This window comes from Enhydra lutris, unplaced genomic scaffold (genome assembly GCF_002288905.1).
Source record: "Enhydra lutris kenyoni isolate GAN:26980312 unplaced genomic scaffold, ASM228890v2 scaffoldscaffold26, whole genome shotgun sequence".
Taxonomy (NCBI): domain Eukaryota; kingdom Metazoa; phylum Chordata; class Mammalia; order Carnivora; family Mustelidae; genus Enhydra; species Enhydra lutris.
In genome coordinates, this window is record NW_019154110.1 from 10,719,356 (window position 1) to 10,746,126 (window position 26,771).

At 39.7% G+C, this 26,771-nt stretch overlaps 1 protein-coding gene across 2 annotated transcripts in view; it reads right to left on the reverse strand.

Moving 5' to 3' along the window:
* LOC111151702 (apoptosis antagonizing transcription factor) overlaps nt 1–26,771 on the reverse strand; it is a 102,903-nt gene that overhangs the window by 11,541 nt on the left and 64,591 nt on the right. For both annotated transcript variants that reach the window (XM_022509854.1, XM_022509855.1), the window contains exons 9-11: nt 24,063–24,130; nt 22,146–22,226; nt 12,936–13,007 (exon numbers count right to left, since the gene is read on the reverse strand). In XM_022509854.1, the coding sequence (XP_022365562.1) occupies nt 12,936–13,007; nt 22,146–22,226; nt 24,063–24,130 (221 nt within the window). The remainder of the gene's footprint in view (nt 1–12,935; nt 13,008–22,145; nt 22,227–24,062; nt 24,131–26,771) is intronic.

Sequence of the window (26,771 nt, forward strand, 5' to 3'; positions counted from 1 at the left end):
ATGCTGCCTCATCTATATTGGCGGAGAAAGAGCCTTCAGTCTTATTTACCTTTTAAGTGGAGGTGCCCAGAGGGTAAAAGAGTTAATGTTTATAAAGTGTTCTGCTCCCCAGAGGGAGACAATGGATAAAACACAAGGTGTGGTTATGGCTCATTCAAGACCTCATTTCCAGGGTAGTTAGTAATAGCTTCCCATTACAAATGCAGCACGTCCCAGCACCTTGAACTCAAACTACAATGAGGCAATGCCCTTTATCTAAATATCCTTTTTTGGTTTTTCACTTACTATCAACACTAAAAATAACAAAGGTAACCAGGGTCTGTGACACCTTGCTAATGCATGTCCAGAATCCATTCTACACTGTTTTCTTCTTAAACCACACGAATCCCGAATCTCGTAAGCAGTCCAAAAAACCGACCTAAGCTGTAACTGGTCATCACAGAGCTCTGTCTACAGTCTCCATGTTTCCATAGTAACTAATAATTTGTAGGCAGGCCACCAGAAAACAGACCCAGTGTAGATCCCACAGCCAACATGGACAGGAGGAAACCTCCTACGGAATACAAAGTTCACGGCGTGTGTTCTTGGAAGTGATAGAAATTCAAGAGTGTTCATGAAAGATCTTTTCCCATGGTTCACCCTCCATAAAAATGACCTCAAAAACTCTCTACGTAAAGGGCTGGGAACAAGAAGTCCCAGAGCTAGACTCTTCATTTCTGGTGCTCTTCCAACATGGCCAAGGGCTAAGAACAAAATATGGAACTGGCGCTTGAGCGGTGCCATGTTTCGGTTTGGAGAGGGAACCCATAGCTAACTAGGGGCACAACCAAGCAACAAGCACAGTATGCGATCTGGACAGGTACAGGGTGCTAGGGGAGCTGGGGAAAGGATATTAGTGGAGTTAGAGGATTTGGAGATTTCGGTAAGAGAGGCAAAAACATTTGTTCATCTTATAGGACTGTTTGCAAAAACAGTCTTACCAGCAAATTGTAAATAGACCTATAAGCTGAAAGCCTTTAAAGACATTTCAGACAGAAAACCTACAGCCAACTTTTTTCAAGTTTGCACAGAAATGGGTATGTTTGTGCTGAAGGCAAAGGGATGATACAGTATTTACCCATGTGTAAACATACATTTTCTTTATTTAGATTTTTGCACAGATTACATTTAAAATAGTCCTCAGAAACAAAAAATTTTAAAGAACAATTTGTCCTCGAGACTCTCATGAGCAAGGACTATTTTGGCTTTGTAAAGAAGGAGACGAAGCCACAGAGGAAACCCTCCTCTGCGTCGTGCCGTCTGAGCGCCAGGGCAAAAGGCACTAGCTTCGAGAGCCTGACATCAGCTGGACATTATATGGTTTTGCAAATAATACTCGTGCTACCAAAATGTTATACAATAAGGCAAGATAGAACTAGAATCAAAATACATTATTCCAAATGTATGAGCATAAAACTCTGATACAAAACCAAATATGGGATTACAGTAAACATATACACACTATTTTGACTTACAAGTTAAACGTTCTTTTTTTTTTCCCCCAAAGTTTACTTATTTAATTAAGTGATCTCTACACCCAATGTGGGGCTCAAACTCACGACCCGGAGATCAAGAGTCACATGCTCTCTAACTGAGCCAGCCAGGGGCCCCATAAGTTAAGTGTTCTAGAGAGAAGAAAACCCCCATCAAGCACTTTTGTGGGCTGTAATAAATAGCATTAATGGAGAACAAATAGAGTAGGGGTTCAGGGAAGTGTGAGCCCCCCAGCTCAGTATGAAATGGGGAATCTCCCGGGAAAGGCTGGTGTTGTCAAGGACTATGAACATCCCAACAGGCAGGGACCAAGGTGGGGAAGGGGTGAGGAGACACCCCGGGTTAAGTAAGCAGAATGAAGAGAGGAGAATGCAAGGAGTGGTTGGGGGGTAGGTGTTGTGGGGACAGCACAAGGGTGCATACTGAAACATGATGAGGGGAGAAAGGGAGCAAAGCCTTGAGGCGCAGGGTCAAGAGTACTGGTTCAATTCTATAGACAATGAGGACGAGCATGCTTGAAGCAGTGTTCTAGGAAGGTCTTACCTGGCAAGACACACACACCTGATTAGATCAGAGTGGGTGGTTAAGAGACTGTTGGTGCAACAGTCCATGTGGGGAGTATAAAAAATAGTTTGACTCAAAAAGAGAGACAGACAGTACAGACCATTGAACACATATTAACAGGCAAGCAAAATGGGAAAAAATCTTCAAAAAATATGAACCATAATACGTGACCATAATAAAATTCATACACATTGCAAAGCAAAACTAAAACCCAAAAGAAAAATGAAATGATAAAGCAGAAATATGAATGATTAATAAATACACGGACTCTTCAAGTTTACTATTATACGAGAAAATAATCATTAGATACTTAGTTCAGTGCCTAACACAGCATAGGTCAGTAAAGTGTCCGTCAGTTGTTATCAACTTACAAAAAAGTAAGTAACTTTTAGCACATCAAAACAGAAAATACTTTTGAAACATAACCCTCCATATTACCAAAGGTGTAATGACAAGCCTCAGCGGGCAAGGGAGCAGGGGCATGTAAATTAGTACCACTGATCGAGAATCATGACAAAGTTACGCCTCTGACCCAAGAATTGCCCTTCTAAGAATCTATTCTAAAGACACAGCAAGACTTAAAATATAGATTTCTGTACAAATATGTTCAGAGCAGTATTACTTAAACAGAAATGACCTAAATGTCGAACAGTATTTCATAACTGGATATTATAAAGTTATTATAATGTCTTTAAAAAACTTAATGGTGTTAAAATGCTTATAACATGAAGTTAACCAGGAAAGATTCAAACATATATATGTAAAAATAGATATAGACCTTTATAAAACACATACACACAAAAATTATGCAAGAAAACATAAAGTATTAACATTCAATCTCAATAGCACATAACAGATGAATTTTTCTTTGTGCTTTCTGTATTTTCTAAATTTCCTTCCATATGCATGTATTGTTTTTATTACAGATAAAAAAGAAGATACTGTCTCTAAGGAAAGGTGACAAGTACCCGAATATGGCAGAGGTAGAACTGTAAGGGCAAGCTACCTGAATACTCTAACTCGGGTTTCAAAGCTGCCTATACGGTTTAGGGTCTTTGTAACCAGTGAATGGTGTAAGCATAAGAGCAGGTCCAGAAGTTCAGTGATTCATACTAAGATGTGAATGACTTGTTAGGTAACCCCCAGCCTTTTAAAAAGCTTCTCTATTTTAAAAGAAGAAAAGGAGAAGAAAAAATTGTTTTAATCCAAATGAGTCTTTCTTGCCCACCCCCAAAACAAGTTTTTAATTAAGAAAATGTTCTTACATGTATATTGAGGATGGGGAGAATCAGTTTCTCTCTGGCACATCATTCTAGACATTTCTAAAAGCTTGCTGATGCTTTGGAAACAGCAGCAGGTTTGAATTCACATTCCCAAATGCGCAGACCAGCTCCATTAGTTACTTGCTATTTAACTTGGGCCAGTTACTTAATTGCTCTATGCCTCAGTATTTTTTTCTTTTTCTTTTTTTTTTTTTTTTAAGATTTTATTTATTTATTTGACAGAGATCACAAGTAGGCAGAGAGGCAGGCAGAGAGAGGAGGAAGCAGGCTCCCTGCCAAGCAGAGAGCCCGATGCGGGGCTCGATCCCAGGACCCTGAGATCATGACCTGAGCCGAAGGCAGAGACTTAACCCACTGAGCCCCCCAGGCGCCCCTATGCCCCGGTATTCTTATCATAAAAGGAAGATAATGTCAACCACTTCAGTGGTTTAAGGACTGAATGAAAAAAGGTACATGAAGGGTACAGGATAGCAGACTTAGAGTGGATAACTCAGAGCAAAGGATGAAGGCACTTAGAAACAGAAATGGTCTACATATCATAGCAACCTAACGTTGGCTCAGTGATCATTGTGGGAAATGTAGGACCTAATCTAAATTAAGGTGAAAAACATCTAGCTATTGCCTACCCACTTGCAGGATACTTAGCTGTGATTAATACATTATTATATGATATTGTATTTTAAAAGGCAGTAATAATAAAATGCCAGAACTTAAAAACAGTAAGTCCTTAAGAGAAATATTTACAACCACTTTAAAGAATGTGAAAGATCCGTTTGGGGGGGAAAAGAGGATTCACAATCCTTTGAAGAAATGATAGGAATTTAACCGAAATGAGAACTTTAGTCAAGAAGCCCCATTTTGAGGAAAGATTTGTCTGTTCAGCATCTACAATCTCCTTCTAGAAGATGTGCTTTTATCACTCTACATTCTGCTTGGAACCAAGGCTTCAATTTAAGAATGCAAATTCACCAGAATTGTATAAGACCGAACAGCAGCAAATCAGGAAAAACAGAAGAAACAATCACAGTTTCCAATCCAGTTTTAACACTCTGGCCCACGTCTCAGCTTTGAACTTGAGAATGTTTCCTTTGTCCTTTCTGACATTACCGGAGGAGGAGGAAGGCCCCATGCCTCCTATCTCTGTGCTGGACGCCATCTTTAATGATGATATATGGGGGTCCTTTCCCCTCAGCACTGCTGGGGGGTCAAACACGGGATGCCGCCCGCCTGAGTATCAACAAGCGAATTATAAACTGTGTCAATCCGAGTTAATGCAAAGCTGTAATCCTCTTTAACAAGAGATCAAATCACTGCTGTGAGTTATGTTCATTCTGTAATCTGATAAGGAAGAGAGGGAACCTCTAATAAAAGAGTAATGGGAGCCTTTAATGACGCTGGTAAAAGGCAGCAGCAGTGAAAATATTGCTCTCGTTCCTGCTGATTAGATCAATGTTGCATATTTGCCTGGACTTGTTTCACCTATCAGAATGACCTGTGTCTTTTTAGGAGATAAGAAGGCTCAAAGAAAGCATCTGTATCTTAACCATTCTTGCTTGCAAGTTTTTAACCAACAACAAATGCTCTGTGGCGGGTACTTCTGGGGTTATTAGCTGATGTGCTCTCAAATGCCGAGCAAACTACAGCAGAATACTTCACCATGATGCGGTGCACACTTCTATTAAACAAAGGAGTAAAGGAGGCAAATGGAGTCGAAAACAGCCTAAGTTAACCTCTGGATTACCAACTGGGGGAAAAGATTATCATCAGGAGAGTGGTAGAATGTGCCCATATTTAGGGTGCAGACCCACACACAAAAATGGCAAGCCGAAGATAAATTGCCTGCACGAATTCTATTATACCAAGGCACCTCAAGAACAACGTGGCAGTGATGTTGACAAAGCACTTTACAAGGCTGGATTACCTTTGTACATTTCCTTTCTAAAACTCCAGATGTAAAACAATAATGTATTTGGTGTTTAGTGGTTATCATTAAAGGATCCTCTCCTTGTTCTTTTTTAACGCCGGCAGCTTCAGAGAAGGAGTGGGAAAGTGGTTGTTTTTTTTTTTTTTTGTTTGTTTGTTTTTAAATAGTGGGGGGAGGGGGGAAATGAGGAGCCAATATGGAAATTCTTACTGTTTCTGTAGAGAAATTTCTTTAAGTTCTTTGCAAAGGAATGGGGTACTTATAAAGTGCTAATACTGCCAGCATTTTTGTAATAAGGAAAATGCAGTAAGCTAGCCTCGCAACGGATGGTCCAGGAACTGGGTTCCTGGAAGAGCCACGATACGAAGCAGTGGCGCATGCGCGGTGGACCATGGTTCTTGGGCTCGTGGCCGCAACCTGTCGTGGACACCCTGACCCAGCCAAGAGCCAAAATGCTCTGGGGAGGGGCACGCCATGCCCACAGAGTGCACGGAGCACCCACGTGGACTCCATTCCCAAATCTGAGGCCACGGCTACCGGTTAGGAACCGTATCTTGACCTGTCTCAGAGGTCTTAGAATTTGCTTCTCCTGTTCGTCACACCAGCATTTTCTATCTGACCTACATTAATACAACAAATGAGGAAGAATTAACTTCTTTAAGGGTCTTGTCTCCCGGCACCTGGGTGCCTCAGTGGGTTGGGCCTCTGCCTTCGGCTCAGGTACCCATCTCAGAGTCCTGACATAGAGCTCCGCATAGGGCTCTCTCCTCCGTGGAGACCCTGCTTCCCCCTCTGTCTGCCTCTCTGCCTACTTGTGATCTCATTCTCTCTCTCTCTCTCTGTGTCAAATACATAAATAAAATCTTAAAAAAAAAAAAAAAAGTCTTGCCTCAGAAGGTCTTTCAAAAGTACAGGCAAAACCCCCCCAGATGATTATTTCCACAACCTCCAAATTTGGTTAGAACCATAATAAGAGATCACCTGAATTTTTACTTCAGACTCTCTCTGGTCTAAAAGTACCCCAGGGGAGTCACACCATGTAAAGTAAGCAATGTTTCTAAAATGTTGATAAGCTTAGATTAACTTCAGTCATCAGACAAGTGAACAGCAATCCTCCTGTTAACCATGCAAATATGACACTGACCTGTTCTTGGAGGTAACAAGATGCTTAGAGGGATTCTCTCTCAAACAGACACCAAGCCTTTTCTTCCCTGATAACCCTGTCTCTGTAGTAGTATCACACGCTACTGTGCCCTCTTAGCAAAGATGACTCCAAAGGTCAAACAGCAGCCGCTCTGGAGCTGAGCTGCCCTGCGCCAAGAGTATCCAGGGCTTGGCCAAGTCAGTGATCATCTTTAGGCTCCTGGTAATCTCCTTCCTTGCATGTAAACATGTAACACATGGGCAAAGAAAGGGGGTTTCTTTGGTTTTCTCTCAATACTGGGAATGTTCAGCAGGTCTGCAGTAGAAACCACCTGCCCACCTCCTAATGGATGGAGTAAAGATCTACTGGCTCAGCACATATCAAGTATCAAGGGTTCCATGAGACTGTCACTAACATAGGCAACCTGAAAGCACATAAAAGGCATTCAAATTAGTATCCAAAGTTTATCTACAAAGAAAGGCTCCCAAAAGGAAATGTGGTAAACATGGGAACACAAACTGGAAACTTTGCATTTAAAAGGTTTGTTTTTTTTTTTTAAAAAGAACAAAAACAAAAAAACAGATGGCTTGAAGAAAATTCCTACCATGAGAAAAGAGTATGTATCAGCAGAAATTAACTAAACAGATAATACTATACAGACCACATCACAGGAGAAAAAATGAGGATGCCATCCCCTTTTTAAAGATGATAGCACTTCTCTCTCCATTTAGGGTATTGTAATACCCCATGTTAAAGATCTCTTCTCTTCTCTCCCTTAATGAGAACTATGTTCCAGTTTCAATTTAATTTGACCAAGTAAAAATTTTTTTTAGCTCAAATTGGATGATTTTAGCTCAAACTGGGGATTCAAGAACAAGTAAATAGTGCTCAGATTCTGTCCTGCTTCTCCTCCAAAAAACCCAAGCATTGGGGGAACTTAGGCATGTGTAGAACAATACACTGGAACCAAGGAACAAAGAGGAAGGGTTCTCTCTGCAGACCTGGCTAAGGTAGGAACCATAGGTGGAGCTACCTCTGGAAATAAGAAATCTAAAGTGCTAGAAAATGTATGTGTATTTTACTATGATTTAAAAGGGGGGGGCAGAGGGGCGCCTGGGTCGTTAAGCGGCTGCCTTTGGCTCAGGTCATGATCCCAGGGTCCTGGGATTGAGTCCCGCATCAGGCTCCCTGCTCAGTGAGAAGCCTGCTTCTCCCTCTCCCACTCCCCCTGCTTCTGTTCCCTCTCTCGCTGTGTCCCTCTCTGTCAAAAAAATAAATAAAATCTTTTAAAAAGGGGAGAGGGCAGAGGGCAGAGGGCAGAGGGCAGATGGGAACAGACACTAGCCAGGTACTAAAAAACCAGTTTTATCCATATGGCCCATAGGACAGAAACCATAAGGAAGACAGCTTTCATTAATTTACTTTAATACAGAAATAATCACCACCTTCCCATTTCCTCTGTGTATTATATATATAATTTTCAAATTGAAAACATCTTTTTTTCCTGTTGATAAAAAGCAGTGTAATTATAAAAAATTTGGAAGACTATGGAAATACAGAAGCTAGAAAGTAAATTGTATTTTCTACTCCCCTCCAGCCAGCAATAAGTATGTGGAGTCTGATGTCCATTTTTTCAGAGCGTTACATTACTTTTTAATGTAACTACTACTACTACTTCTTCTTTTTTTTTTTTTTTTTTAAAGATTTTATTTATTTATTTGACAGACAGAGATCACAAGCAGGCAGAGAAGCAGGCAGAGAGAGAGGAGGAAGCAGGCTCCCTGCCGAGCAGAGAGCCCGATGCGGGGCTCGATCCCACAATCCTGGGATCATGACCTGAGTCGAAGGTAGAGGCTTTAACCCACTGAGCCACCCAGGCGCCCCTACTTCTTCTTTTTTTTTGATGTAACTTCTATGAATGCATGGCGAAAGACTGGACCAAATTAGAAGCATAAAAAACAAAACACTGAGTCTCCCTCATCTCCTCCCTCATGTCATTCCTTTCCTACAAGTAAACATTGTAAATATTATGATGTGTGTCTTCCCAGATATTTCCCTAACCACTGTAACATACACTTACATATGTGTATATATACGCCAGTTTAATCTCTATTGTCAAAACATAAGTTGATCATGTTACAGGCACCGTTTTTTTTTTCTAGTTAACAAAATAACCTGGAAACTTGACAGTATAATGTATTTTTTAAAAGATATCACTTTTTTTCCCCCATCCTATACACCTATTTACTCAAAATGTGGATTATAATATGTATATGTTATATATATATAATACATATATGTATAATATATAATACTAAAAAAATATTTTGTAGCTGAACATTATGTTAATACAGTGCTACTTCATCCTTTAACAGCTGTTTATAATTTCATTGAATGATCTTACTGTGATTTATTTAACAGTTGCTTATTGAAGGTCATTAAAATTGTTTATTTCTCTCCATTATAAACCATGTTGCAACAAAGATTCTTGTTCTACATTTCCTATTTACTTATCTATTCATTTTGAGGTAGTTTTTTTAAATGTATTTATTGGGGGGGGTACTGGGAGGGAGAGGCAGAGGGAGAAAATCCCTCAAGCAGACTCCCTGCTGAGAATGGACCCAGATGTGGGTATCAGTCTCATAACCCATAAGATCATATTTATTTCCAGAGGTCAATTCCTAGAAGTAGATTTTTCTGAGTCATCAGATAAGTATACATTTTTAAAAAAGATTTCATTTATTTATTTGAGAGAGAGATCACAAGTAGGCAGAGAGGCAGGCAGAGAGAGAGGGGGAAACAGGCTCCCTACTGAGCAGAGAGCCCGATGCGGGGCTGGATCCCAGGACCTGGGGATCATGACCTGGGCCAAAGGCAGAGGCTTATTAACCCACTGAGGCACCCAGGCGCCCAAGTATACAGTTAAAATCCTGATGCACATTGCCAAATAGCCCTCCAAAATCATTTTGCCAATTCCATTCCCAACAACGGTACATGGAAGTGTCTGTTTCCCCACACCATCAGCACAGGAGGTTACCAATCTTTTAATATTTTGTAATTTAATGAAATCTCATTTTAATTTGCATTTCTTTGATTAATGAGGCTGACAGTCTTTGTTTTTTTAGCTATATGAGTTTTTTTTAATGATTTCTAAGTTTGCTTGTTGACATATTTTACCCATTATTTTTACTGGGATTCTTAAAGACTTGTAAAAAGTCTTTACATAGTATTTTACATAGTAAAATGTCACATATTGAACTTTTTCTTGCCAGTCTGTCATTTACTTAACACTTTGTTTTCAATGCGATTTTCAGGTAGTCAGATCTATTAATATTTTTCCTTATGGCTGCAGGCCTTGGTGTCATGCTTACAAAGTCCTTGTCTATCTTGAAATCATAAAAACATTCTCTATTCATATATGCACACCAAGAATGGCAAATCTGTAACTTAGCAAAACCAAAACTATTCATTTGAGGAAAAGTACTATGTACTAATACGATATTTTAACAACTATGAAAGTTTCCAATTCCTCAGTGATATTTTGTGATATACAAAGTAGGAGACAAAATACTACAGTAGCCGACTGTCACCAATTATGGAATTACCTAAAGAAAAACAAAAGAGGTCAAGCTATGACTGCCTCCTTCTGCCCTGAGAGTTTGGATACTAAAGGCAGAGAGAGCTAATGCCCAGTTCCTCTACCCACAGTTAATCTGGTTTACTCAGACTATGGAGCACAAGCAATAATATGGGTAAATGCCTCTTCTTCTTAAGAAACACAATGGGAATAGAGTGCACTGTGGAAAAAACACATGCTTAGTTCTCCAGCTACAAGACTTTTATTAAATTCCTTGTTAAGTGGGCTAAACAAGCTGGAGAACAATGCTGATAATAAGCAATCAGTCCACAAGGGACAGCCTTTTCCCCCCACAAACACTGAATGGCAGAAGGACTATTACCCAACAAACATTCCCAACCCTTTCTCCCTTGCCTGCTCCTCCACCTCAAGTAGCAAGGTAGCACAGTTCTAACAATTGAGATATAAAACATTTGGAGGGGATTCTGGGGAAGCTTTTACTTTTCTGATAAAAGAAAGCGGGTATATCTGACACTACTTCTTTTCTCTCTTCTTCCTACCATGAACATGTTTGATGGCTAAAACTGCAGCCGCCATCTTGGGACCAAAAGAGAAAGACTAAGAGAAACTAGCCCTTTTATCATTGAGAAGGGGAAACCACTGCCAATAATTGCATGCTACCCCTAAAGTTTTTGTCAAAAAATAAACTCATTTGCTTATATCTCTGTAAATAGGTTTTAAGATTCTTGCAGACCAAGTCCAACATAATCCTAAATAATACAGTCAGTTTTAAATCATCTTTGGTTAGCATTTGGTAGCAACCCTCAGAAATTGTTAAGTGAATAAATAAGATTCAGGAAAACTAAGTGCCCCTGGGATATTAGGTGATTCAAGAATAATCCTAACTACAAAGGACAAAAAGTTGTAGATGCCACCAATAATATACTGGGTTTCACACTTTATGCCTGGGGTAATAATGTTTCCTGAATGGTTTGTCTTCATTTTTGAACATCTAGTTTTCCTTTCCTTTAATATAATCTTCCACGTTGTCCTGACAGGGACTGTAAGTTGCACTCAATTTACTCTGTAATTTCAAAAAAACAGACTAGATCCAGAAATAAGTGGAAACAAACAAACAAAACCCCCTAGCTGGACAAAGGCATTCACTCACAAAGCACAGGAGAGCATGTGAAGTCACGAAGTTTCTAAGTACAAATATACTCAGAACCCTCCATATGTTCTTTTGCACTCAAAGTACTCAACAAAAGCAAACAAAAAAGAAGTAATCATATGTTCACCTCAACTTGCACATCTACTATTTTTTAGGCCAGGACAGAAAATCTGATGAAGTTTAGTAGCAGATGAAATACTCTCAAATAAAAAGGGTAAGTGAACTTTGAAATAAAGCTGGCAAAACCCTTACATGCTTACCCTACGACCAGTAATTTCACCTGGTAAAGATTCATGTTTACAAATGTCTACCATAGCATTATTTACAATAATTAAAAATCATTTAAATGTCCAACAAGTAGTGAATAACTAAATGAGCAATATAAAAATATTATAAAGTCATTTAAAATTTGAGTTGTTACTGACATTAAAATGCTTACACTATACAAATATTTAAAGAAAAAATTCCCATAGAATGTAATTTTAATTATATTCTAAAGAAAAACAAGAACATTCTCAAAGGAAACTCATAAAGACTGAAAGGAGGCATGCCTGGCTGGCTCAGTCAGTGGAGCATGTGACCTCTAACCTCAGGGTCATGAGTTTGAATCCCACGTTGCGTGCAGAGTACATTAAAATAAACAAACAAACAAACAAACAAATAAATAAATAAAATGTCTAGGAAAACTGGGGGGGAAAAAAGGACTGAAAGCAAACAGTCAGAGATGCCTCAAGTGGCTCTCTCCTGCATGTGTGTATATTTAACACACATACACTTCCCAGCTCCCTACACTGACAGCGCCTAGGAACAGTGAAACGCCATGACAATGAACACCCTTAGCACACAGATCTTGGCTTCTAAATACCACAATACACAAAAAGGAATCAGGGCTCCTTGAAGAAAGACTGACTCCAGAGCTGGAACAGGGAAAGTATAAGACAAGCCTAGAATACCCTGTTGTGCCAGAAAGTAAGAACACACTCAAGGAATGGAGACAGCCCAAAAGGACATAAGCCAGCTTGAAAGAGCTTCCATTAACATGGAACAATTTCAAATAAAAAATAATGACAGTAATAGGTTATAATTCACTGAATAAAGTAGGAAAGCATAAGTTCATACGATATAAATGAATGGCAAATAAACGAAAGAGAAGGAAATGGCTAAATAAGTAATACAGAAATATTACAATGTAGAAAGCTAGAATGCTAGCTAATACAGAAGGAGTGAGTCTTTGAAAAATGGCTATTAATTGTAATATTACAAGGAGACATTTTTCCATACATTTCTGTCTTGTTTCAGTTTATAAAATGAGTATGTCCTCAACAGCAGCCTGAACAAACACAACATAACAACATCTCTAAAGCACTCTCTATAGAGACATTTTAAAAAGGAGAGCATATGCACAAAACCCCCCAGCCACAGAAGGCATGCACATGCACTGTCGTGACCTACCTTTCCATACTAGAGAAAGGCCTAGATGCCTTGGCAGGTGGCTTAAGTTAAAAACCAAACAGCAAAATGAACAAAAAACCACCAGAGGCAGCAACGATATTCACAGAAGTTTTGGTTTGGTTCTACAGTAATTATGGGGTGAAGAAAAGTGACAAGCACCCTTACTATGATGCCAATGACAAATGGTTAACTGATAAGAAGAAATGGAGAGGGCGACAGGCTGTAGAACAGGTCAATATCAGGCTGTCATGGAGCCATTTGAGACACATAATTAATCTATTACTCACCTGGCATCATCATTCATTGTAGTATGGTCAATAGGTGCCATGAAGCTCAGTAGCTTGCTGAGGACATGAAACCTAAATAAAGCAGAAACAAACAGGCAGTGACATTAGTAACTATTAACCCAGAAAACGAAACACATTCCATGAGTTAATAAAGTCCAGAACTGATCACAGGAAAGTGTGACTCCAGAGTGGAATGGAGAACAATTCATAAGCACACACTAATCACAAATGTATTTCCCTCTTTTCCCTTAATATTACAGGAGAAAAGTCTCGTAACAGCACATTGTAAATGACAGTAGTTCAACACAGATCCATTTATACCATAGTCTCAAAAAAGAGTAGACACACTTGTGCCCTTAAGCAATATACTAACCCTTAAACTTTATTCCAGATAGAAGAGGAGGAGGAGGGTGCCTGGGTGGCTCAGTGGGTTAAGCCGCTGCCTTCGGCTCAGGTCATGATCTCAGGGTCCTGGGATCGAGTCCCGCATCGGGCTCTCTGCTCAGCAGGGAGCCTGCTTCCCTCTCTCTCTCTCTCTGCCTGCCTCTCTGTCTACTTGTGATCTCTCTCTGTCAAATAAATAAATAAAATCTTTAAAAAAAAAAAAAAAAATTTTTTTTCCAAAAAAAAAAAAAAAAAAAAAAGAAGAGGAGGAGGACTTGAGTACTCCATTTTCTAAGTACATCTTAATCATTTTTCTATGTCATTACTAGTAAGTAGTAAGCACAGTAGTGGTGCAACACCCGAATACAATGCCTCACATCACCATCACTCATTAGCACTGGTTCCCTGAGTCAGAAAAGGCTTCTAGAATTCCACATCATCTCTATTCACTAGATCCAGTCTCTCATTTCACCCATCTTTAAATGAAAGAGTACATCTGAGACATAACCAGTTTGATCCTTAGCTCTTCAAGTCATGGTGTTATGGAAATTTAAATTCTATCACTTCCGTTTCCCCCAACAGAAAAAAAAGGGTATTTTTGCACAAAGTGCTTTGAGATCCTCTGATGAAAGGCGCTGAACAACTATATGACCTTATATGGACCAAATTCTACCAAAGAGAATCCACAGGAGGTAGCCCTTCTGTTCATTGTAACAGAAGAGGCTGTATGACAATATGCATATTATAAAATTCTAACTAAAAAAACTCTATCGGCGGTGTGTGTGTGCGTGTGTGTGTGTGTGTGTGTGTGCCTGGCTGGCTCAGTTAGTAGATCGTGTGACTCTTGATCTCCAGGTTGTAAGTTTCAGCCCCATGCTGAGGGTAGAGATTACTTAAAAAATAAATAAAATCTTTTTAAAAACCCACAAAATTCTACTTGGGCAGAACACTATCCACAAACAAAAATATGATATTTTCACGTACATAATATTAGCCTTACAGTATTACAAACATTTTTACACATATCGAGTAATTTGATTCTCTATGGTACCACCCACAGCTAAGCCTCCCAAATTTCACCTTTTTAACAAATGAATTTTACAATAATAGTGATATTTCCTCCATTACACGAGTAATAGAAAAGGTATAAATTCATTATAGAAAATATGGAAAGAAACCAACAAAGCACACACACAAAATGCATAGTTCCTCCACTTAAAGAGAGCTGTTAACATTTTGCTTAGTTACCTCTGTTCTCATAGTAATCCTGTTATTTACACACACACACACACACACACACACACACACACACACACACACACTTTTGTATTCTCTTTTTTTCACTTAGCAGCATTGTAAGTAATGGCCCATAACAATATCTGGATAGCTGTATACAATCCCAGGAGTGGAAATAGTATAATACATTTTTGAACATTTATATTGCTTCCCATTCTTCACGTTTCGTAAGATGTAAAAACAAAATCTCTGTGCGTACATGTTTTTTAAAAATGTCTGCTACCTCCTAATTATAGAAAGTAATATACAATTCTTATAAAAAAAGATTCAAATACAAAAATGTATAGAAAACTGACAAGCCTCCTCCAGTCCTATCCCCAGAAATAATCACTGTTAACTAAAACTGTTAAGTGTGGCTGTAGCATTTTCCATATATAAGACAAATATAAACTTAACACATTTTTCACATAAAAGGGAGATTGTAATATACTTGATATTCTACATTATACACTTTTCCCTGCTGAACCATAACACAGTCTATTCTTTTTCATAGTTGCAGAATATTCCACTGTGTCAATATATTATAATTTATTTAATTTCCTATTAATGGGCATTTATATGGACTGCTCCTCCCCCTTTTTTTAAAGATTTTTTTCTTTGTTTATTTGACAGAGAGAGAGATCACAAGCAGGCAGAGAGAGAGGGGAAGAAACAGGCTCCCTGCTGAGCAGAAAGCCTGATGTGGGGCTCAATTCCAGGATCCTGAGATCATGACCCGAGCTGAAGGCAGAGGCTTAACGCACCGAGCCACCCAGCCACCCCAAGCTTAGACTGCTCCCCTTTAAAATCAGTACCAAACAGTGTTAAGGTGAAGATTCTTATACATAAATTATTGTATATTTGTTTACATGTATCTTCAGGATAAATTTTGAAATGTGAAATTGCTGGTGAATCTAAAGATACACATACTGAAAATTGAAAGACTGAACCAAAATACCCTCTCAAAGGTTATGAGAATATAAATAGTCACATAACCTTTTAATTTAAGTATAAAGCATAAGTATTATTAATAAATGCATTTTAATGTCTTGAGGCTTCACCAAACTTTGGTGCCCATCTGAAAAAAGGAACACTATTCTTGGCTGTATCCAAAGAGAGGTTTATGAGGCACCTGGGTGGCTCAGTGGGTTAAAGCCTCTGCCTTCGGCTCAGGTCATGATCCCAGGGTCCTGGGATCGAGCCCCACATCGGGCTCTCTGCTCTGCCACGAGCCTGCTTCCTCCTCTCTCTCTCTGCCTGCCTCTCTGCCTGCTTGTGATCTCTGTCTGTCAAATAAATAAATAAATAAATAAATCTAAACAAAAACAAACAAAAAAAAAACAACAGAGGTTTATAATCCACTCTCTGGACAAAGACTATGAGCTCTACTCCATAGCTGTACTGTCCAATTCAGTAGTCACTGGCCACATGCCGTTACGAAGGCCCCTGAAACCATGGCTAGTCTGACTGTTGCGGATGGACCAAGTTAAGTGCACCAGATTTTGAAGATTCAAGATTTAAGAAAGAATGTAAAATATACACCACTAATAATTTTAAAATAATAAATTGTTGAAAAACTGGGTAATAATATTTGACATACTGGGTTAAACGAATTATTTTTTAAAGATTTTATTTATTTATTTGAGCGAGAGAGAGAAAGAGAGATTATGAGCAGAAGGAAGGGCAGAGTTCTGGAGAAGCAGGCTTCTCACTGAGTAGGGAGGCCGATGAGAGCCGGATCCCAGGACTCTGGGATCATGACCTGAGCCAAATGCAGACGCTTAACCGACTGGGCCACCCAGGCGTCCCTAGGTGAAATATATTATTAAGTCCACCTGATTCCTTTTACTTTGTGGCCACTAGAACATTTAACATTGCATATGTAATGCAAGTTTTTATTGGATGGTGCTGCTCTGTGGAATACCTTTACATTTTAATACAATATATTCAATAACTATTAACAGCATGACGAAAGACAGACTTTAAGAAGTAATCACATTAAAGACAATTTAGTAATGTGTACTTAATGCAATAGGTTTCATCTGATCTCAGTGCTGCTGAGGATGGATGCATGTTTTAGTATTAAAACACCTTTTAACAACCATGCTAAGAAAAGATAAATGGCATTTTGCTGAAGAAGAACAAACACAGCAAGACATCCTGTTACCAAAAGCCTAAATTTAATTCACTTACATTATGAATTCTGATTAAATCATGATCAAATCTACTTAAATATGATGCTAAGTAAAAATAATCAACAGGCATAATTATTTCCCCAAACGCAAATATTCCTTTTCTAAAAATAAATTATTTTCTAGCATCCAACTAACAAGCTGCCATGCCCAGTCTGACCAGGCTGATGCCATTAACCTGTTATCATTTAAATGATCGTTCGTCTGTGCTATGACACTTCTGGAAATATTCCCTTTCCAACTCTATGGCAAACAAAGAGCAGAACCTGCTCACTAGTGGAATCCAGTATCGGTGATGACAGCTGGCATATCTATCAGCTCTTCCTGAGGTCTCATTTAAAGATGTTATTTATAATAGTTTCATCTAGCCTGGCCACTTGTTTAATCCTTCAGGGCAGAACGCTAATATAACCAATATGTCATTCTGGTGCCTGCAGAGGCCAGTAAGTCCTGCCCAGAGAGAAACGAACAGGCCACAGGTCAGAAGCATGGGCTCTGCAATCAGACCACTTAGCTCAAATCCAAATTTGCGACTTCCCAGCTCTGTGCAGGCTGCGTGAGCTGCTTCCCTTCTCAAAACACTTTACAGGAATCAGCTCACCTAATCTGATACCACCCCTCTAAGATGGGACTTTTAGGAATATACACGTTTCACAGGTAAGGAAACTGAAGCACAGAAGTAAACTAGCTTGCCCAAGGTCCCCGGGGTGGGAGGGGGTAGGTAAGTAGCAGAGTCAGGTTTCAAACCTGGACAAGGAAGCTCCAGAGTGCGGTTTTTGTTCTCTCTGCACGTAAACTGCTTAGCAGTGCCTAACAGTGAGAGTTTTATAAATGTGATCACTGTTGCTATTAATAAAGACCACCCTCTCATTCTGACCACATTCCTCACATTCATGGTCACAGGAAAGCCAGGTGAATATGGATGACAAAACTGCAAAACAATGCAAAACATATGACCTTCTTTTAAAATTTTTTTTTAAGGCTGCCTTGGTGGCTCAGTCGTTAAGCGTCTGCCTTTGGCTCAGGTCATGATCCCAGGGTTCTGGGATCGAGCCCTACATCGGGCTCCCTGTTCTGCAGGAAGCCTGCTTCTCCTTCTACTTCCCCTGCTTGTGTTCCCTCTCTTGCTGTGTCTCTCTGTCAAATAAATTAATAAAATCTAAAAAATAAAATAAAACTTTTTTTAAAGTAGCCTCCAAGCCCAGTGTGGAGCCCCAAACTTGTTTTTGGTGGGGTGGCGTGGGGCGGGGTGGGGAGAGGGAGAATCCCAGGTCATCTCCACGCCCAGTGCAGAACTGACATGGGGCTTGATCTCACCACCCAGAGATCATGACTGGAGCCAAAATCAAGGGTCGAACACTCAACCGACTGAGCCACCCAGGAACCGCAGTCCCAAACTTTTTAACTCAACAACTAATTTGTAGTAATTTTAGACTTGTAGAACAACTGCATAAATAATAGAGAGAGTTCATGAATACCCTTGCCCAGCTTCTTCTAGAGTTAACAATTTACATAAACACAGTGCGATTATCAAAATCAGGAAGTGAACCCTGGTATATACTACTATCTAAATTACACAGCTCTCAAATTTCACCCGTTTTTACCCTAGTGTCCTTTTTCTTTTCCAGGCTCCAATCTAGAACCCCAAACTGTACCTACTTGTGATGTCTCCTTAGTCTCCTTCACTCTGTGACAGTTCTTCAGTCTTTCTTTGTTTTTCCATGACTCACTACAGTGTATAGAATAAAGTCCAAATTCTTAGCATGGCCATGACCTAGCACTCATCTACTCACACAGCCTTATCTACTGCCATTCCCCCCTATGCATTTTAAGTGTTTGCCAAAACAAATTAAATTACAGTTTCCAAAATGGCCACATACACTCTCAAGTCTGTTTTTAAAACCATTATTCTCTGTGGCCTTTCACTGGGCTGACTCTTCTAGTCTGCTTAGTGTGGAATGTGGATGGCGTGTCAGACACAGGCTTCCTGAGCAGCCTGCACTCCCCCAAGGGCACTCAGGTGACCTGGCCACCGGGAGAACCTCCACCACAGGGCCTCCCACAGAGCATCACTGTCTGCTGCCCTCTCCTTTTTTTGTATTTTTAAAGAGAAAGAGAGCACGCATGGGTGAGCAGGGAGGGGGTTGCAGAGGGAGAGGGAGGGAGAATCTTAAGCACAATCCACACCCAGTGTGGAGAACAATGTCCAATCTCACAACCCTGAGATCATGACCTGAGCCAAAACTAAGAGTCAGACACTTAACCAGCTGAGCCACCCAAGCACCCCACTGCCACCCTCTCCTGAGGACACACTCCTGAAGGGCAAAATGAGTCTTACATGGCACCCAATATGGTTCATTGAACTTCAGAAGGAATCTTATTTGTACTAAAAAAAAAAAAAAAAAAGATTTATTTAATTGAGAGAGAGAGAGAGAGAGAGAGAGAACAAGCAGGGAGGAGGGGCAGAGGGGGAGAATTCCAAGCAGAGTCCCCTCTGACCAGGGAGCCCGACTCGGGGCCCAAACCCACAACCCACGGGATCATGACCTCGGTGGAAATCAAGAGTCGGAAGCTCAATTGACTAAACCACCCAGGTGCCCCTCCTTTTTGAATTTTAATTAACCATGCCTTACATTTTAATGTTTAGCTCCATTTAAATAGAATGTCTGTCTCTCACTTGCCTGTTGCCAGAATAAGACTTTAAATGTCTTTGGATTTATAGGCATGTGTGACTCTAAATCACTTATCAAAATGCTACAAAGCCAGGTGTATATACTCTCAGTGACCAAACCTCTAATGAACAGTTTAGTGAGGTTAGTTTAATAAATGCCTGGGTGGCTCAGTTGGTTGAACATCTGCCTTCAGCTCAGATCGTGATCCCAGGTTCCTGGGATCAAGTCCCAAGTCAGGATTCCCTGCTCAGTGGGGAGCCTGTTTCTCTCTCCCTCTCCTGCTCCCCTTATTTGTTCCCCCTTTAGCTCTCTCTTTCTGTCAAATAAATAAATAAATAAAATCTTTTAGAAAATAAATTAATGTAAGAAAAAAACTTGCTATTAAAACAAAATCCTGTTTTTTTTCTTTCAACTTAATAAATAATAACCATGGTAAGTATGTTTTGATTTGGGAAAGAACAGACTCATGTTCTCCTAAGTAACTTGCCATGCTAGAAAAGTACTCCCTTTTCCAACATTCACCCAGCTTCTTACACTGCATTATGTTTAAGGGTATAGCCATTTCTCCATACCTGGTGAGCGTGTTAAGTTTAATGACATAATCATCCAAAAACATCTTCTGGCTGACTAATAAAAGGCTGGAATTATCTTAAAGAAGGGAGCACAATTCTTGCCCTCAAGGGGCACACACACGGAGGTACCTACCCCAATATAAAATTCCTAACAATAATGTAGAGGAGGGATTTTGTCCTCTCTCAATTCTTCTGAAGATGGTATATTTGCAACAGCAATAACAACAGGTAAACAAGAGAAACCAAGAAAATTAACACTTTCGAATGTTTACTATGTACCAGACATTTACACATCATTTTAACCCTCAAACCAAATCTATGAAGTAGGGATTATTATACTACTTAGTAAATGAGAAAAGTGAGTCACAGAGATAAAAGAACAACCAAAATCATACAGCCAGAGCCAGAATTTGAACCCAAGCCTCCCAGATGCTAGGCTTCTCCCTCTAGAGAACATTTATCATCTCATAAAGCTACAATTTTGAAAGCACAGCACTAGGGAAAAATCTGTTCTCAACATTAAAGAGTAAGTTTGGCCCTGGAACCTATGCTCTTAACCATCCCACTAAAAACAAACCTGGAGAAGTGTAAAGACATGGAAATTCCAAATACGAAAAAAGTTAAACAAATTATAACAATTTAGCCTGAGATTTAAGAAAGTGACTTTGAATAAAAAGATGGTGAAAAGTTGCTTTGCACTTCTGCAAAGTTAGAGAGAAATACCTATTTCCTGGTGAGTCTGTTAAAAACAAAAACAGATCAGTTAAAGTAGTTGTGAAATCTGCTTCTCTGAAGTTACTTAAATATGAGACAGATCCACATCTGTCTAAAGGGAATTCAATGACAGGCAGTCTCTAATAAGGAGGCAGAATTCGCTATCTGCCTAAACTGTCATAACACAATGAGTTGAAGATTTTTTTTTCCATGTGCACCCCAATTATAAGTAGTTTCTTTGACAGGAGGCTTTGCGCAAATGATACTACACAACAGACATAAAATAAAATATTACCTCTCTGTATACCATACATATACAACATATACAGGACTGAAGGTTTTCTTATAGTCAGAATCTGTTTTCTCATAAAAATTCTATTTCTCTTGGACTGAGCCTGGCTGGCTCAGTCGGTAGAGTGTGTGACTATTGATCTGAGGGTTTAAGTTTCAGCCCCATGTTGGGTGAAGAGATGCTTAAAAATAAAATCTTAAAAAAATGTATTTCTCATTTCATTTAAGCACACTGTTAACATTATCTGGAATCCTTCATTTATATCTTCTTAGCATAGTGTATACATGTATGGCCTCATAAAAATGGACCAATATAATCCTATTCTAAACAAGCATCCAAAGTAAAACTGCTATACTGTTCTGTAGAAATCACTTTTTAAGACTAAGACAATTTCAGGATGCCTGGGTGGCTCAGTCAGTTGGGCATGTGACTCTTGATTTCAGCTCAGGTCGTGGGCTCAGGGTCATAAGATCGAGCCCCACACCGGGCTCCAGGCTGGGCATAGAGTCTGCTTAGGATTCTCTCTCTCGCCCTCTCCCCTCCCCACTCCTGCTTTCTCTCGCTCTAGAAAAAAAAAAAATCCAAAAAACAAAACAAAACAAAAAACTAAGACAATTTCAACTATCTTCTTTTCTTCTTATTTTTCTTTCAGGTAAATGCAGGTGTTATTTAACCCATCCCCTTACAACAGCAAAACAAAAAGGAACTGAACTACAGCATTTCCATTTTAGAGTAAGAAAAATGGAGTCCCCCAAAAGCCACAGACACTGTTTTTGTTATTTTTTTGATCCTTAAAAACAGAATCATCAGGGCGCCTGGGTGGCTCAGTGGGTTAAGCCTCTGCCTTCGGCTCAGGTCATGATCTCAGGGTCCTGGGATCGAGGCCCGCATCGGGCTCTCTGCTCAGCGGGGAGCCTGCTTTCTCCTCTCTCTCTATGCCTGCCTCTCTGCATACTTGTGATCTCTCTCTCTCTGTTTCAAATAAATAAATAAAATCTTTAAAAAAAAAAACCAAAAAAACAGAATCATCAGAAGACATATAGAACTGACATAACAGCCAAAATGTAAGAGTTGTAACATGTTAAAATCTTTTCTAAAAAGTAACTCACCGGAGTTTCCTTCCTTTGCTGGCTTTCCTATCTACTTTCTTGTGGATTTTGCTTCGTAACTTCTGGATCGCAAGCCACTGCCTGGGAAATTCACAAGCAATGTTATGCATCATCACTAACAGAAATAGTTATACTTATTGACAAACTGGAATTTTTCTCACTGCGCAAAGAAATCATCAACCCACATCAAGTTCCTCAAGATAGTCTGGGGCCAAAGCGACTAATCAATTGAAGAGGATTTGTGCAATGAGAAAAAAACAAATGGCAGCTGGGAAGTTCTACAGCGAATTTGGTTAACAATGCTCCTTAGTATCTAGAGTTCCTGTGACAGGCACTAAATCTTGCAGTCCACAGGAAAAGCCAGCAAACTGAGTAGAGAGTTGTTTGCTTTCAATGTTTTAGCTGTGCAGGATGTTCTATTACTAACACTGCAACTGCTCTTCAGTTTGAATAAAGGAATTCTTCAATTTTCCCTTTGTTAATACCCAAGTGCTTTTTTTGGCACTTTCCAATGTTTGCTAATTTTTTGTAATTACCCACCGACATTAGTTTTGCGGCCATTTTGTGTATTTAATTTTCATTTCATCTGTAGTATTTAAGAATGTGCTGCTGAGAGGTAAGGGTTCTTCCCCCCAATACAGTCTCAATACGACTGTCGCACCTACAAAAAAAGTTGCCAGTAATTCTTTACTACCAAATACTGAGTCAGTCTTCAAATTTCCTGGGTCATCTCACTTTTACAGTTAGTTTGTTTGCATCAGGATCCAAACAAGAGTCACATATTCTGCAGTCATTTCAGATGAAAAGGAATTAATTTTTCAAATAAAGGATACTGGCCAAGAAAAATCTTCATAAATTCCTCATATGAACAAATGTGAAAAAAAAAAAAAAAAAAAAAAAAAGAGAAACAGCAACAGCTAGTCATCTTACCTGATTTATACAACGAAAACTCAACATCAGAAAAAAATAATCTAGGGAAATCCAATTACTGTAATCTTAATATAATCTTAATTACCATAATCTATTTTATTGTAAAGTCAGATAAATGTACAATATAATCACCATGCAATTTGCTGTATCACATTAAATTTATAGTGAACAGCTCTTTATAGCATTCCAGAGATACACAAAATATCAACAATATCCTATCCTTAAACCCAAATAATGTTTTACTCAAATAAAATTATTTCATCAACACAAATTTTTCATTGCGTTCTCAAAATGCTGCTTTGCCCAGAATCCCATTCTGGTACTTGCAGCTTTTGTTTCCTTTCATGCTTTTGCAAATTATGGCTCATGGCTATTTAAATGTACACTATTCATTAGGTAGCACTCTAAATGCCCTTTTTATTTTCCAACCACAGGATGAAGCATACACACGAGCCTTCCTTCACTACTTTACATTCTACCCTGACATCTGGGTAATGCTGCCACGTTCCGTTTCTAATTGTGCTGAGGCTTTTACTGAAGGGGTGGAGGTCTAAATTAGGGCAGACTTGAACAAAGCAGATTCAACTATGAGCAAGGAACCTGTTGTGCACAGTGCCACATTCTGACAGCTGAGAACACACATTTGGGTGGCTGCTTTTTATCCAGCGGTCAGAGACCGATACAGATACAATCACAGCTCAAATTAGGGAGCAAAGACCGTTAAGAAGGACTTTGAAAAACAAACCCTAAAACAAAAACATAGGTGTTTTATAATCCCTTATTCAACTGTACTTAAGGTAAGGTATAGGATTTCCATCACCTTGTCTTTCCAGCTCTTACTGTCTTGCTTAACTTTTTTTTTTTAATGTTGCTTAACATTTATAATTATGGAGCCAACCGCTGCCTCTGAGGCAGAATTAAGGGGACTCAAAGGGAGAAACTATTATATAGGCTGCTTGCACAAACAGAAAGCCATATCTAAATTACCTTCCCATGGCCACTTGATCGTTGGGATCCAAGGAGCTGGTTTTCCGTTCTATGAGTTCTCGAAGGAGCTAGGGGAAAAAGGAAAGCAACGGATTTATTTATCATCTCCCAGCACCAAGTGACTTTAAAAGGGCACTGTAGGAATTCTGAATGGCACCGTGACAGCTCTAAAACTACAATCAATAAGGGACAACCCAGTGGCAAGAGCATGACTGAATTCCCATTAACCCTTTCATATTTATATATCTTTAAAAAGGTGGCTACAGCAATAGCTGAGAACAGAAGTCCATTTGGAAGACTTATTGTACTGCAGTTCATTTCAAATGGATCAATGAGTGTGCAACATTCCCCTCACTGTTTTTATGATTAGTTTTGTCCACCTCATCAATACCGATGGAGAATCTTTAAAAGGTCAGGTGGGAAAGGCTGTATGGCAAAAAGGAAAATGCATCTGCTTCTCACCAATAGGATAATGGTACATGGTTAACTTCTGAGCTATAACCTCCAATAGTCAGGAAGGTCTTCCTCAGGCAAAAGCCTTTATTACAGATAATTAAAAGTGCAAACTTCATTCTCTTGCTTTCCATGGCTGGTACTCCCCCAAGCTTACTATGAAGAGATTTAACCACATATGACGCCAACACAGTCAAAGCCATGACAATTTTAAAAGGGATCCTGACAGAAGTCATATGTGTGGACTGCAAATACAACACAGAGAACCAGTCTCTTGTCCCATACAACGAACTCCATGGGCCCCCCTAAATGACTCTCCTACTCTCCTCTTAGTCCTGGGCAGTCCACTGCACACAACCAGAGTGTAAACCTGTACCTTTCACACAGACTTAAGAATTTGCATTGGGTCTTAAAGTCCTAGGTGAAGAGAAGTAATGTTGAGAAGTTAGATATTAGGGGCGCCTGGCTGCCTCAGTTGGTAGAGCGTGTGACTCTTGATCTCAGGGTCGTGAGCTTGAGCTCCACGACGGGCGTGGGGCCTGCTTAAGAATAAAGAAAGGTTAAACATTGAAGGAGGAGAGTTTTAAATTATGATAATAAAACGGGATACATCTCTCCCATACAAGTGCTGTGTGCAGAGAAATAGCAACAGAGATTAAAATCCCAAAAGTCTTCTGAGAGAAATATAAGGGGACACACTAAAATAATCCTGCTCATCATCTGTCAATTATACAGGTTGGACTTTAAAATTTGTTTCTTCACAAAAAAAAAAAGTAATGATTCTGTAGGTGAGGCATGGTAGCAATACAGATATTTCACCACTTTAAACAGCTGACATCTGTGGGAGGATAGAGGAGGAGGAATAAATTCCTATGAAAGTAGTTCACTCTCTGATTTTCATTTGTTTATGTAAGTAGGCACTGGAAGAAGTAAAACAAATTTATAGAAATGTTCATTTCCATAGAAGATGTATCTTTACTGCAAAAGGGAAAAGGATATTTCAATCGCAATTAAAAACCCTCCTGTGATGTTTCTTCATTTGCTTATTTTGGACATTATTACTACAGCAATTACGTTTAAAAATGCAGGGACCAGAGGCCACTGGTTTATTATCACTAGAAAACAGCAAGCTATTTCTCTACACTGTTTATCTGATTGATTCCCAACATCTTTCTGGCAGCCAATCTATCAGTTTATCTCTCCTACTTCATCACAGTCACTTCTGGCAGCTAAATACAAGATCCAAATCCAGTGTTACACAGACATACGACACAGTAAACCTGTGTAGCACTGCTACTCTGTAAACAGCTGCCCTGAAGGCTGAGCCAAAATGGGCTCCTGGTTCCTAGTCAATGTTCTGTCAGAAGCGTGGCTGGGGCGGGGGGTGAGGGTGGTGGGAAGGCAGAGAGGTTGATAAGGAAAACAGAAGAAAGAGAAGAAAAAGAAGGGAAAGAAAATATGAAAAGGGATGGGAAATAACGAAGAGGCTGCATCTCATTGCCCTTACCTGTTCCAGCCACAGAAGAGACTGGAACAACGGTTCCTGGTTTTCCTAATCGGCTCTGATCCCTTGAGACTGGGGTTGTCAGGACCACGGGAAGCAAGTGCTCACGGAAGGCTGCCCTAGCACAACAGGGGTGATCCTCGGCAAGAAAGCCCCATATGCCCTTCCCAAAGACTGGAGACTGAAGCCGCACGACTATGGTGGGTCTGTTAGGTTTGCAGTGGTCCCTCCATTCAAACACTGAGTTGGCGCAGCATTTTCTCTCTGTACTTTCCATATTCTGGGCTGCATTTTCACCACCCAAGTGCCCTGCACAGCTACCCTTAGTCATTTGTGACAAGGAAGGTGGTTTTACTGGTCAATCTGGCCAAGTCTACTTTATTCAGTCCAGTGAGGCAGAAGATCCTGTTGCATACAAGGTAGGAATAAGAAAGTAGCCAAAAGGGGCAGCACCTGGGTGGCTTAGTGGGTTAAAGCCTCTGCCTTCTGCTTGGGTCATGATCCCAGGGTCCTAGGATAGAGTCCCGCATCGGGCTCTCTGCTGAGCAGGGAGCCTGCTTCCCTTCCTCTCTCTCTGCCTGCCTCTCTGCCTACTTGTGATCTCTGTCAAATAAATAAATAAAATCTTAAAAAAAAAAAAAAGAAAGAAAGAAAGAAAAGAAAGAAGGAAAATAGCCAAAAGGGATGCTTGGGTGGCTCAGTTGGTTCAGCATCTGCCTTCGGTTCAGGTCATGATCTCAGGATCCTGGGAC